The 14,709-nt window shown below is 41.9% G+C and overlaps 1 protein-coding gene across 2 annotated transcripts; it reads left to right on the top strand.

Moving 5' to 3' along the window:
* Window positions 1-3,103: 3,103 nt before the first annotated feature.
* LOC116376776 (WW domain binding protein 1-like) lies at window positions 3,104-13,850 on the top strand. Of its 2 annotated transcripts, XM_031838248.1 has the most exons (4): window positions 3,104-6,410; window positions 8,184-8,286; window positions 10,354-10,515; window positions 11,726-13,850. In XM_031838248.1, exons 1-4 carry the CDS (start codon window positions 6,342-6,344, stop codon window positions 12,205-12,207), a joined length of 816 nt encoding a protein of 271 aa, XP_031694108.1. In that variant the 5' UTR covers window positions 3,104-6,341; the 3' UTR covers window positions 12,208-13,850. The 2 variants fall into 2 exon arrangements, with proteins under 2 accessions (XP_031694108.1, XP_031694106.1); XM_031838246.1 differs by having other exon boundaries at window positions 3,104-8,286.
* The last annotated feature ends 859 nt before the right edge of the window (window positions 13,851-14,709 follow it).

The following is a 14,709-nucleotide window of genomic DNA, read 5'->3' as shown; positions in this document are numbered from 1 at the left end:
GAGTTGTGTAAATAAGCAAAATTAGAAAAATTGTGTCACAGTCCAAATACTTATGGCCCTGACTGTACCTCCAAAACTACAAACTGGTTTTTGCATGTTTGTGAGCAGACTAAATGAGATGTAACGTGTGAATCGGTAAGCTTAGAGCTGTTGGAATGTGTATTTTATTACTTACAATAATATCAAATAATTAGGGCCCGAGCAACCGACAACGTCGGGCCAGCGAGGCCCTATTGAAATTGTAAGGGGTATTATTAATAGGGCCCGAGCTACTGACAACGTCGGGCCGCGAAGGCCCTATTGAAACTGTTAGGGGTATTATTATTCTGGCTTTTTATTTTTACACTTTGGGAGCTTTTTGGGGGTACTTGCCATGCATGAAAACTCACCATATTTTGGGGACTTGTCAGGTCTGGTGAAAATAGCCATCTGAAATAGGTTGCATCTTTCTGTGTAAAAAAATGGCTCTCTAGCGCCCCCTACAAGTCGGACCGGTGACGCCCCTCGGCCAGTATGTCCGATTGACTTGAAATTCGACACACATGTCCGACACCACTAGATCTACAAAAAAGCCTCTCAGACCCCTAAGCTCCGCCTACTTAGATTTTCCGCCATATTGAATTTAGTGTAAAACACATTTTTGCGAACTCCTCCGACATGCTGGGTTCGGTTACTACCGAATTTGTTGTGGATCATTATTGGATCTAGATCATTAAAAGTTATCAAAAGCTTTTTGATATCTCTTAGCGTTTACAAGATATGGACCAATAAACTTCTTAGGGGCGTGGCTTAATATCAATACACATAACTTCTCAACCGTTTGTCCTAAAATTACAATATTTGCAGCATATGTGCACATCGCATCCTGTAACATACCTTGAGAATTGTTTTGCATTCAACCACTAGGGGGCGCTACAGTAAACCCACGAAGTTGTGCTTTTTGTCACTTTTTGCAGATTTCAGCCTTCGTATTTTAACGAACTCCTCCTAGAGAATTAATGCGATCAACTTCTCCTTTGGTCAGGATGCTCTTAAGAACTTTGTGATTAAAAGTTATCAAAATCGAGAGTTTTCATCCAAGAACCTTGACGTGGCGTGGCGGCCATTTTGCCTCATTGTTTATGAAAAAATAAGTTGTTATAAGTTATTATAACTCCAAGGTCCATTATCCAATCCGCACAAAACTTTCTATGCATGATGCTACTTCAAGCTTGAACATACTTCAATTGAAAGAAATTCAATATCTCATAGCGCCGCCTACTGGCTAAAGGAAATGTCATATTTTATACTTTTATTTATACCTCCTAGCGAGGTGACCTGATGAGTCTCAAATTTGGTAAGGAGAGCCTGAAGACATTGATGATGCATCATCATGAAAATTGTGAGTTTTCGTTGAACGCTGTTGCCGTGGCGACGCATCGTATCCATGAAAAAGGAAGCTGATGGTTTAGTGAGTTGGGATCCTCAAAAACTCATGTAACTTTGTACATGTGTCATAGGTCATAAGAAGACATGGTGTATATGATTTTTTTAATCGTCCGTTTTAAATTGCCTCTATAGCGCCCCCTACAATATTTCAAAACAGCAGCCCCAGCGCTACGTTTGAGCTACATGTATAAAACTTGATAGGCACATGTATCCTCTGGAGACTTAAATATAAGTCTCTTGGGACCATGCTCTAAACCCTACCGGAAGTCGTCCAGTTTCATTTATGTGTCATTTTTCAATCGATTTTGGCCTATTTCTAGTCGCTATACTTTAACGAACTCCTCCTAGGGACTTCCTCAGATCCACTTTAAATTTTGTAAGTAAAATGTCAATACCGTTGTGATTAAAATTTATCAAAAGCTTTACGTTTGACGAAATGGTTTAGCCGTAGCAGGCAGCTACTTTACGTGATTCCCCATGAAAAAAGCTGATGTAACACAGCTGGACTTGTTCCAAACAGTCCCAAACTTCACATGCTTGATAACACGCATGGCCTGAGGATGTCTACAAGCTCATTTTCACTTATACTCACAGCACCTCCTGCTGGCGAAAGGAAATCTGCATTTTGTGACAAACACCTCCGATTTACATGACTTTTACACAATGTGGTTTACATTTGACACAGAGCAACATAATGCATGTTTGCACACGTTCTTTAGCGCCAGGCAGCGGATACAGGAAGCATCGGACTATTTACAAAGCATCATTTCCAGCATCAGGCGGTCCACGCGGGATTAAAAACATCTCGCTCGCGGACGCCGCCATCCGACGGTCGCAGACGTTCTCGGACGCGCAGGCCGGAGTCCCACCGGCACCCCCGACGCGCTGCAGATTGCGAGGGCCCGTTCATCGCTGCTCGCAGCTTTAATTTTTTTTGGACTTGTTCGACATACTACACTATGACTTTTTTATGATTTCTTCGAAGATACTATGCGATTACTTTTTTGACATGCTTAGACTTTTTTTGACATGCTAGGACTATTTTAGACATACTATCCTATGAATGTTTTGGGGCACACCTTTTTTGACATGCTATTCTATGCTAACAGGCTACCAGGTCCACCTGCTTCCAGTGTTTATGTTGAGCGAGGCTAACCTGGTGTCTGACCCAAGCTCTGTGCCTAACACACGGGCATGAGTTTGACATCCATCCTCTTATCACATTCAAGTGGTTTTCCCAGAATGTTGAAGACATTCTGTCCAGGTTCTTCTGTCTGGCAAAAACTGTAAACGGCATTCAGGAGGGTCACTGTCTCATTTGACACCTCACCTGAGCCCATGAGAACTTCCACGGGTATCGACTCCAAGTGCCACTCCAGCTCGCCTAAACAAACACGGCGCGTCCACTGCAGGCACCTGTCACACATGGAAATCCACCAGCTTAATGACTCATTCCCTTTCACACAATGGCTAACCTGTAATTTACCCCCAGCACTTAACAGCACCGCCACCGTAACACGAGGAGATGTGAAGAATCGACCGCTGTTTTCTTTGACCAAGTTCACTGGAGCTGAATGGAGCGGACTGCGTCTCTTTTCACTGGATGCGAGGCTTCCTCCAGCTCTTTACGGGCCGGCTCTCGGCTGCGGTGGTGGTGGCAGAGACGGGGGGGGGGGGGGGGGGGGGGGGGATCGGATATCAGAAGCAAACACTTATTGCTCGAGTTTTTTTGCGTGGTTTCTGGACATGTTATTGGGTTCAATGTGTTGGTTCAAGGAGCAGTCTGTCTTTCTTGTGACCTGAGGAGCTTCAGCTTGGCTTCCGGGGGGACTACTGGTTGAGTCCTAGTCCTACTGAAGACATATGTGTACCAACGGGGCCATCTGGTGTTCACACAGTGATCACGGCAGCAGAGGGCTAGTCGTGAAAACACTTTTTCTTTACCTTGAGACACTGTTTTTATTTGTGCATTGTCTGTCACACCCCTTGAATCCCCATCTTAACAATATTGCTGTTGATGTGAGAAAACTCTAACAAGGGAGCTGTATCTGAAATTCATTTTCACATTTAAAATAACTGAAAACTACTTTGTGCTTCTGTCACATGAGTCCAAATTCATGTCACTTTATACCACTATGTATCACGAAAGCACACGTTCATATGCGAGATCGATTTCTTCGCATAAGACGTCTTTCATTTTTCAGATATTACACACTCGACGTGAAAGAACGTCGGGAACTGCATCTGAAATGCAAATTTCACATTTGAAATAACCAAAGTAGTTACTTTGTGCTTCTGTCATACGAGTCCAAATTAAGGTGTCACTTTACACCACTATGTATGTGAAATCGATCTTGTCACATAAGACTTATTGCATTGTTTCATTTTTCAGATATTACACGTGACGTGAAAGAATGCTGAATGAGCATTAATCTGCCGCTGAACATAGTCCCAAACGAATGCGCTAGTTTCTCCTGTTTGATTAACGTTTGCTTAAAGCTACAGTGACCGGATGTTTTTTTCTTTAAAAGTAAAAACATATCTGTGAGGTATTTAAAAACAGTGTATTGATCAATTATTTGTGAGGTAAAAGGGTGTCTCTGTCTTCCCCGTTACAGGGAAAATATCTTTATGTATGCAACCACTACTAGTGGAATATGAACGAACAAACTGCCGCACATGGGTGTGTGTGTAGCTGTCACATCAATAATACACACACTCACATCATCTAAAATACCTTTTATAAAATAAATTAACTGTATCTGTGCCCCCCCCCCCCCCCCCAAATCAAACCCTCCCAGCCCTTACCCCTCACCTGTCAGTCATTCCCGTATCCCTGGTGCTCAGGGGACCACAGGCCTGTCAGACCTCCAGCAGCCAAAGCCCGTCAAAAACCCACCCATCCCTCCCCTACCTCACCCCCCATCCTTTTCGGGCCCTGCCAAACAAAAATAAAGTCACATTAAAGGGAGAGTGGCCAGGGTCTACTGCTTTGCAGATCAGTCAGTGGATACCTGATTGTCACTCACGGGGCCGGGCCCTTAATCCTATTGTCTCTCCGACAGGATTACTCTCTTGTGGTCCTTCTCTCCCTGTGGCTGTGCGCGGGAGAAAGGCCAGATTAAGGGGATTAGCGCGTATCCTCCTGACTTGTCAAACTGGGATGTAAGGAACCATTGACTTTCTTGGGGGACACTGAATGAGCGAATGCAGAGAGGTGCCTATAAGAAGAAAGGCGGCAAACAAGACGAAATTCCCCGAAAGGACAATGTGATTTGTTTGCTTTTGTTCCCTCGGACTGGGCCAAAAAAGTTCAAAGGAGAAGAGAGATGGAAGGAAAAGGGAAGAGAGAGGAGGGGAAGTTAATTCGGCCGATTTCATATCACTACAGAGATTCATGACAGTCAACTAACTGCTTCAGCATAGCTCTGCTGTACGGGACTATTACACTGGCCGACTTGTGTAGAGTGAACACTGGAGGGGGCAAAACTCCAGTGACACGTTAAGTATAAAAAACAGCTCTGTAAAGTCCCTGAGTTATAATCCAAATTTTAAAGGTGCAATGTTTAAGATCTGATCAGAATTTAGTTTTAAACATTTAAAAAAAGTAACTAATATTATCAACAGAATGTGAAGAGGTTACAGTGTTGGTGTTACGTCAAAGACGTCTATGTGATGCGTAGCAGAGATGTCTACTGAAATTAGCATGCTAACCAGCTAGCCCCGGACTCGTCCTGTCTTGTAATACCACTTGTACCTTCGAGAGGCGATAGTGAGTCACTGTAGTGTCCAGTCTGTCCTCAGTCCAGCATAAGAGGACGGAGAAGTAGAGCTGCCTTCGAGGACCTCTCAATAATGGTGATGGTCCGTGTACGCTTTGATAGTTTGTTGACTGGATGAAATCCAATGGGGCAGAAAAGAGAAACCCTGGCACCCTCTCCTTCCCGCCACCGGGAGGATGCAGTAAAGCATGAGGCTATGCAGGGGGACGGTACCCTGCTCTTGTTATTCTGAATTAATGAGATACCATACCTTGAAACCCCAAGAGAAGCTCTCATTTACTTGAGAGCTTGATTTCATAGAAGCGGTGTTGTCCTGCCTGACGAGTTTAATCCACGTTTGTTTTGGTTTTGGTTGGAGAGATTTAGTGATATTTCACTTCAGTAAAGCAATACCATAATATAGAAACACTCTACAAGTAAAAGTCCTGCATTCAAGGTTTTGCTTAAATGAACAGTGTGTTGCATTCAAGGGGATCTATCTGCAGAATTGGAGTATAACATCAATGATACGTCTCCTTTAATGTGTAATATGCCTGGAAATTGAAATGGTTGGGTTTTTGATACCGTAGAATAAGCTGTTTATATCTACATAAGGACAGTACACGCAGTACACACTGCACATTTAATTACAATTACTTAAGTAATAGCATCAAAATATGATACTCAAGTATCAGAAGTATTCTTGCAGGATTTGGGGGAATATTGTTAATTCAGATAAACAGAGCAGATTTTCCCCATGCAAACTTTTCTCAGATCTATCGAGATAATTACCTCGTTCATCAGAAAAACAGGGCAAATATTGTTTGCTTATGCAACGTCAATGCAACACTTCCGTATTTGAAAAGACTGTTGACTGCTGGTGCTGAGGTAAAATAGACCCCGCCTGCCTGGTGACAGATGATGCGCGAGTCATTGAAAGCACCATTTCAGAGTGACAACAGAATTGGCCAATTGCTGTCCAAAAGAATACCGGCTACGTTGAAGAATGGACCAATGGCTGAGAGTTCTCAGATTGTTGACGTTTAGCCGAACTTGTTTTGTTTTGGTTAGCCACCGAGCCTGACGCTTTATTAAAAATGCGACTGTTAATTTACAGTTTAGCGGTTAAGATATACTAGTATCTTCTATTTGATGGCAATGGGGTCACTTAAGTTCATCGTTGGACAGGAAAATTCAGCGACGGAGGCCACAGTCACAGAGGTAAAAGCTAACTTAGCCGACATTTTTTGAACAGCTAACGTTAGCGTAGCTAGTTAGTTAGCTACATTAACTTAGTTAGCCTGTTGGCTAAAACTTATTACCCCGAGTTTGACTGAACAAGTATTTTATTTTTCATTATTTGGTTGCTACTTACTAGCTTGTGCGTTGATATATTAATACACGTCCCTGCTTGGAGGCCAGTTTTATTCGCTCCAACAGTTGCAAACATGGGTAATGTAACTAAAGTTAGCAGTGCTGTTGAAATAGTATATTAGAAGCTAACTCAGGTAACGTTAGCAATAACACTCTTTTTGATTTCTCTTTTAACGTTAACTGAGGTGAGCTGTTTAAGGAAATACAAACCCTAGTGACACTATCTCGCAAAATGTGGTTACAGATATCAAGATACAGAAGATCACTTATGGTATCATACTCATGCTGATGGTTCAGAGACTGTGAAATGGGACAAGGTCTGCCAGCACTAGCTCCAAATCTTGAAAACAGTGATGAATTTAAGTGACACATTGAAATCTAATCTAGCTGGTTAGCTGTATTACATTCCAAAGAATTAGTCTTTTCTTGGAGAGTATTACTTCTGCTGCAGGTAGAAATGGTAATTTAATGTGGGGTCTCATCCACAGCAGTGGCTGCCTGTGTTACACAGTTCCAGTGAGTTCTGAGTGATGCAGCAGTGTTTACAGGCAATGTGATATCTGATTCCAAAGGCTCTGCCCAGTTGGATCCAGACAGGATTTCTGGGCAGCTGAGCTCAAGTTTGTTTACTTCAGCAGGAGAAGCAACAATACGTAAAACAGAGACAGAAAGGTTAGAGGTGAGACGGTAAGGCCATTATCTACAGAAAATTAATCGGAAACAATTTTTGACAATCAGTTTATCGTTAAAGTAGAGGGCAGGACTGTATCTTTTTTTTTTTTTTAAACTGTTTAATTTCACGACATTAAGTACCCTCAGTCAAATTTGACTTGTGCATAACTCATTTATTCCGTATGTATCACAGGAAAGCTTGTTTAGAATGATTTGATCATTCTACAACTAGGGTTGTAATGATACACCAGTATCACCGTAATACAATTGACGGTTATTATATCAAACTGTACATTTGCTTTTCTACAATATAGAAAGAAACTGACATGAGTGAGTGTGTGTGTGTGTGTGTGTGTGTGTGTGTGTGTGTGTGTGTGTGTGTGTGAGTCAAAGGTAAAAACGGGAGCAGTCTGAGTGTGCTGTCACACACCTACAATATGCTAATTGTAAATAATCATAGGACATTATTTAAGTAGCTCGCAGCTGATGTTGTTCATTTAGTAGATAATGTTAACATGTCAACTATTAATATATTATAATACATACATCAGTTTTATAATTGCGTTTTTTATTGTAATTCTGTTTTCACTCTGATTGTAACATATAATAGTAATAAAAGTGTAAACCATGATATTTTCCGAGATGGTTATTGTACCGTGACAATCTCCTACTAATACAACCCTACCTAAATGGTGTTTGAATAAAAAATAAAAAAAGTACATTACAAAGTAATCACTTTCCGAGTGTATGGTCATATTTATTGTAAAAAGTAATAAGGAAAGTATTTATAATGTGCTTGCGATGCAGGAGGGTGTTATGGAAAGTCATTTGTGTTTGTTTTTTTAATGCCCTGCTCTTGGTATTTCCATGCCAGAATGCTGTAAGTTGTTTCCGTTGCCTCTTCCATCCAGTGTGTGTAACAAGATCGGTATGTCTATGTATTTACAGGCCAGGCTGGTGTGCCAGGGAGTAAACAATCAGAGCTACATCTGCGAGTCGGGTCACTGCTGTGGAGAGACACAGTGCTGCAGCTACTACTATGAACTGTGGTGTGAGTTACCTACCTCCCCTGTATCCAGTGATAGTGTTTGAATGGTTTCTCGTCATGACACTTATTAAATGATACGAAGCAGGAATACACAAAACCACAAGTGCATAAATGTGTCAATAAATCAATCCATACAGCTTATACCATGTACATTTGCTTTATAGTTTTTTACTTTATCCACAAAGAATACACTTTAAATGAGAGGAAATCTGAAATGCAACAAAAGGGATGACATAGATTGAGGATCTGATGTTTGTACCAGTTGAGCGAGTGGAGCCGGTCCCTGTGACTAATTTTTCACCTACAATCAGCACTTGTTTTGCTGTGCGGCTGCCCGGTTGTATCTCCTTAAAATGGCATGTGGGTGCTTCTATAACATAAGGACTCCCAGCCCTTCAGAACAATCTCTGGCATTTTTGATACAAAGAACGTCCAAGCCAACCAGTGGCCAAAGATTTATTATAAAACTTAGTGTCTTTTTGTTATCTCCGTCATGATGTGTGTACTGTAGTGTGTGTCGGAGTAAAGCACAGAGAGAGGAGGTTTGAGGCGAGGAGATCTCACTCTGTAACTTCTAAACCAGGGGTCACTAATAGGCGGACCGTGGTCCGGAACCGGACCCAGACACCATTTTATCCGGACCCTGGACCTACAACCGATAGATAATTGATCATTATTACATTTTGACAGAGCGCAGCTTTTCTAGCCTTTACGGCACTTGTTCAGCGGTCCAGGAAACACACCGAGAGGAATAGAGCTGAAACAAGTGGTTTTATTAACCACAGATATAATCCCTGCACACAAATTTCTCGTTTTAGTAGATGCAAAAAACACAATATCATGGTTTTCTTGGTTGACATTACTTTACCCTGAATGAACAGAATTTAAAGCTGCAGGGCAATTCGGTGAAATACATTTTTCTAAAATGAAGTACAGTCACATTTTTCAAAAGCTTTCTGTTATTGAATTTATTCTTAAATCCAGCCCTTATTTTACTTGAAATGAGAGAAGAACATTTATTTATGATTATAATTCATCCAGTTCAAATTGAAAACTGATAAGTAAATATTGTTTAGATGTTATTCAATTGAACTTTCTTTATTTGATTTGACAGTCAGCTGTTGAGCATCCCTATTGACCAATTTGTCGCTGCTTTAAAGTGGTTTACACTTGAATTTGAATTCCTGTTAATCTTGAGGAACTTTTATCTTTTTAACAACTCAGCACATTTATATCTATGTATTAATTTGTTATATTTTGTTAAACAAAGTTAAGAAAGCAATGTCAAGTCAAGCTTGATATTCTTTTACATGTAAAGAAAATGTTCCCAGCCTCTTCCACACAGTGAGACATACAGCTTATTGATTAAACACTGATATCAGCCACACCAAACTCCAGCTATTGCTAGGGACTGAAAAAGTCTGATTGGTGCATCCATAGTTTTGGGTGTTATTGTCATACTGTTGGTGGTGTGTTCGTGTTTTTGTTCTGGTGCTCTGCACTGATCTGACTACTGCCCGCCCACCTGCTCTCATTCCTGCCTCTCTGAAGCTATGTCCACCGTCCTCCACCGGCCAGTAGACAAGAACCTGATATTATAGTATATTATCCCCTATTGCTGCCTGCCACATTTGGTCTTTATGAACAGAAATCATGTATGTGTTTGTTTGCGTATCGAACGGGGAAGTGAGATCCAATCAAGTGGTCACATTCTAATGCCAGGTGTGAACTGACGGACATAGAGCTGTCCCCTTGTGATCGGATCATCCAAGGTGCATGTTAATGTCTGTAAGGTCTGAACAAAGACAGATCTCACCACTTTTTCAACAGTGACACACCCACTGAAAGTTAGCACGTTATAGTAAACAACATTAAAATCTGATTTTTGGCCTATTTTGTCAATGAAAAGAATTAAGCAACAAAAAAAATCATTTTTTTAAACACATTTTATATTCGTTTTTCAGTACTGAAGCTGAGATTTTGACAGTTATATATATATTTTTTCTTTGCACCTTGCACCATTTGTCTAGATATGTATTAAGTGTGTTCTGTACTGTGGGCTCCCTGCAGGGTTCTGGCTGGTATGGACTCTGATCATTATCCTGACGTGCTGCTGCGTCTGTCAGCACTGGCGCTCCAAGCAGCGCTTCCAGCAGCAGCGCCGGCAGAACGAGATCAACCTCATCGCGTACCGAGAGGCTCACAACAACTCCCAGCTACCCCTCTATCTCAGTGAGAGTCTGGCACGCTGCTGCCTCTGCACATTCCACACGTAGCTAGGTTCTACGTCTCTGACACATTGTGCATGTTTGCAAGTCCAATGAGCGACAAGTTGTCAAACCTTCACTCACAAACTCCATCTACAACACACAAGACTGAACTTAGGTTCACATTTACTTGTACTATTCTAGTACAATGCTCAAATATCTATATGTGTAGGTTCTCAGTCCTTGATTTGTGTAAAAATACATTCTCAAATTCAGCTGAAGATAATGAGGCTTTAGCAGTCAGCAGAGGAAGACAAATAAAGTGGGTGTCTTTAAAAGTTACAGTCGTGCGTACAAAATTCCTGCAAAAACAACATAGAGCTGAGGGGAACTGAAGAGTTGGGGATGTTTGACCCCTTTTTCACTTAAATCATGTCATTGATTAGTGCAGCTTTAAACCCTACATTCCTTTGCGATCGTGAGAATGTTGGAGTAGAAAAGCTAAATGGAATTAAGTTTAGCTAAACATCCTCAGTCATTGTACACGACTGAGGCCCAATCCCAATCTCCACACCGACGAACTCTCGGACTTTGATGCACGCTCCCGAAACGTCGACGTGGGTTTAGGGCTGTCGAATCGTCAAGTGTTTTTTTGGGGCTCTCTCGCAGACATTTTGAACTTTTTATGAACACTTTCCGTAAGTCTGCATTTCTGCAGACTTTGCCCAAGGGAATTACCCACAATTCATATCAATGTGACGTTAAACACGTGGTTACCAGGGGGCAAAAAAGGGTAAACAAAGACAACAGCAAAATGTTCAGCCTGGCTTATTGAATTTACACAGACACATTAACATTAAGGATTTAAGATGGTTCATAAAAACACATGAAATCAGAGGTATGCTAGTAGTAGTAGTCATTTTGTTATTGAAGCTGTTTTGACAAAAACGAGGAAATGGATATTTGACGGTTACCTCTCATCTTGTAAGGCCAGAGCCTGGAATACGCTCAAATCAGGGAGTCAAAAAAAATAAAAATAATACCCACAGTTTATGATGTTGTCAAGGTTGTCGCAGCAAGGTGTTTTTGTATATTATTTCAAGCCCCTGCAGCCTCTCACACTCAACCATTTAACAGGTGTCGTCAGTTAAGTCCCTGAAGATTCCGGGTTTAAGGCTTTAGGGGGGACACTGAGACTCGTCTTTCATTCTTGTCTGTATTGTGTCATTCTCCAGGATTCCTGCCCACCTACCTGCTGCCGGCCTATGAGGAGGTGGTTGACCGTCCCGTCACGCCGCCTCCCCCCTACACCCCTCTGCAGTCAGCACCCTCACCCACGGACCCACCTGAGGAATCTCCCCGCCTCCACCTGGCCATCTCCGTACCCGGCGACGCGCCACTCCCCACCACTCCGGAGGTGGCGCAGACCCATCTCCACAGCGCTCACAATCCCAGCAAGGACTCGACGCCGGGCAGGTACCGGCGCTTCACGGGGGACTCCGGGATCGAAGTGTGCGACGGCCAGGAGCTGTGGGATCAGCGCAGCCTTTTAGAGACGGAGGAAGAGACAGTGGAAGAGGGGGCGGGTCAAACGGAGGACCCATGCGAGAGCTGCGGTCCCGACTCCTTTGAGCGCAGCCACGTTAGCGATGCAGTCATTCATGAAAACACAGATGGACACACGTCTGTGGAGACAGAGCCACAGTCTCTTAGGTAATCCGCAATGATGTCTTTTAGTATCTGCAGCGGTCACTGATAACAATGTCACACCTTTGGTGCTCAGGGGTTTGGTCTGTTTGATTAACACCAGTGTGTGTGACAGGCCTGGAGACGAATGGCAGGTATGAGTACATAGTTTGACTTTCTAAATATTTAAAGTTACATCATGCAACTTCTGGTTTGAAGCAGAGGGTACGTTTTTAGCCTAGCTCCTCTCCGCTCCTCTTCATTTAAAAGTTGGAAGTTTGGACAGTTGCTCATGTTGACCAGCTGTCTGCTTTGAAATGTTCTCCTGCCAGGAAGCAGCACTGATGTTCATTTTGTTTTCACATTTACTTAAACGGTTCTTTGCTCAGTGGTTCTCTGAGTCCCAGAGCCCCACGTAACTGAAGGGGCTGTCGCTCTGTCACTGACTGTAGCATTAGACTAGATGATAACATGGTAGCTCAAACTCAACCAATACTTTGGTTTTTGCAAATGCTGATACTTGAGGAGTTGTTTTTTTTTCTCAAGCCAAATGCATAATGAAGATAAATTATCCTTAATTTAAAAAGATGTAAAAAAAATGACATGTGGGTCTCGTCCAATTTGCCCACAAGTTTGGAACAAGTTTTAAAGTTGAACTGGTAACTCAACTCCGTGCTACGTTTGGTGTAATTTATCGGTGTCAAAACTGCAGCCTAAGCCACACCGGCAACATGCTGTAGTTATGTTGTCCACGGAGTTTTCAACTTCACAGACAAACCTATAAAACAACTTCTACCTGTTGGACTCTGGTGTCTTCAGCTAGGCCTCTGTCGCAGACACATTCTGAATCTATAATTACACAAGACTTTGTTAAATCACACTTAATAGACATAAGCGTTGCAATAACAATGCCACACACGGAGACAACATTCAGTTTCGCAGGACCATGTGAGCCGACGACAGAGCTACAGCCCCCAAAAACATCCACTTCTGTCCGCTCATTGTGAGATGCATATTGTAGCTTTCAAGGGCAATTGTCATATGATTGGAGGTTTTGTTTCTTTCATATTGATGGCGACATGTTCGCTCTGATCAGAAGGATTTAAAGTCAAGTCAGTCAGCGAGACTTGACTTTAGTAAATGATTGAGCACTTGATGTGCTACATTTTTGCAGGACTGGGTCGGAATTTACAGGGATCTCATTTCGAGATGCCATAGTGCCATAACATGTAGCCTTATAGCCTTTTGAGTAGAAAGTATTTAGGTGAACTTGATCACAGCTCTAGAGTCTCTTGGACTTAGAGTCAACTTAAGTAACCCTTCAGTGCACCCAATGATGGATTCATGTACCTGTAGATATGCAAATGAGAATATCTTAACATGTTGCTGTCAGTGTGGACACACAGGTTTTTGTCGGGAGTGTGTTGATCCACGAGCGTGTGTGTATGCAAAGGGAATAACTGACTGAAACACTCCACGGCTCAATCCCAATCTCCACACTCACGTGAGGGTTTAGTTCTGTCCCACTGTCAAATCATCGATTGTTTGAGGGCTCTCTGGCAGACATGTTGAGCCCTTTAGCATCCCTTTCCGTAAATCAGCATTAGATGCAGACTTTGCCCAAGGGCATTACCCACAAGTGGGGGGTTAAACACAGGGTAACCCAAAAAAAAAGGTAAACAAAGAGGACGGCCCAGGTGTGTTCAGCCTGTCATATTATATTTACACAGAAACATTAAGGGTTAAAGATGGAACAAAACAAATTAAATCAGGAAATGTATTTATTTATTCATTGAACATTTCATTTTGTCATTGAAGCTGTTTTGACAAAAACTAGTAAATAGATGATTTGAAATGACCTCATCTTGTGAGGAAAGAGCCTGGAAGACGTTCAAATCAGGGAGTACAAAGTATAAAATAAATTTACAATTGTCCATCATATTTTTTGTCGTTGTCATGGTAACGTGATATGTTTATGAATGAATGCTCTCCCATTCGTATTTACACCATTTCAAGCCCTCAGTCTCTCACACTCAGCCACTTACGCCAGTAAGTCCCTGAGGGTTCAGGGTTTGAGGCTTTAGGGGACATTGGGATTGGGCCCATGTATAAAATGTGTCCTTCCGGTGCACCGAGGGGACTTTTCTCCAACTGAGTCTGTCAGATGAGCACTTTTCCACACATACAGCATTTAATAGTGGTCTTCAGCACCCTGTGCTACACTCTGTATATATGCCCTTTATTACCTGCTAAATAAAAATTCTATTTTTCTGTCGCATTTTTGTAAAAAATATGGTTATTCAAAGTTATGGAGAACACATGACTACTGTCCTTTTGTTTTTTAAGCAAAGTAAAGCTTTATTTATGCAACACACTATTCTAGCAGAGATCCATTGAGCCTCGCAAACATAAATCGAGCTGTACACTATATGTTAATATACACTGTATACTGTATTTATATACACTTTACACAGTGGATATTTTATCGCGCGTTAACGCAGTTTTTTTTTTAAATGCAATACACACCAATGAT

This window comes from Anarrhichthys ocellatus, unplaced genomic scaffold, assembly GCF_004355925.1.
Source record: "Anarrhichthys ocellatus isolate YVR2014 unplaced genomic scaffold, GSC_Weel_1.0 scaffold601, whole genome shotgun sequence".
Classification (NCBI taxonomy): domain Eukaryota; kingdom Metazoa; phylum Chordata; class Actinopteri; order Perciformes; family Anarhichadidae; genus Anarrhichthys; species Anarrhichthys ocellatus.
The sequence above is the reverse complement of the archived record's forward strand: the minus strand, read 5'-3'. Positions and strand labels throughout refer to the sequence as shown.

What these genes read in the sequence shown, in the direction of transcription:
- LOC116376776 (XM_031838246.1), top strand. Translation starts at nt 8,103, where the DNA reads ATGCCAGAATGCTGTAAGTTGTTTCCGTTGCCTCTTCCATCCAGTGTG. An exon ending in CTACTACTATGAACTGTGGT is followed by an intron (nt 8,287 to 10,353) that starts GTGAGTTACCTA and finishes GGCTCCCTGCAG; the next exon opens with GGTTCTGGCTGGTATGGACT. An exon ending in CCAGCTACCCCTCTATCTCA is followed by an intron (nt 10,516 to 11,725) that starts GTGAGAGTCTGG and finishes GTCATTCTCCAG; the next exon opens with GATTCCTGCCCACCTACCTG.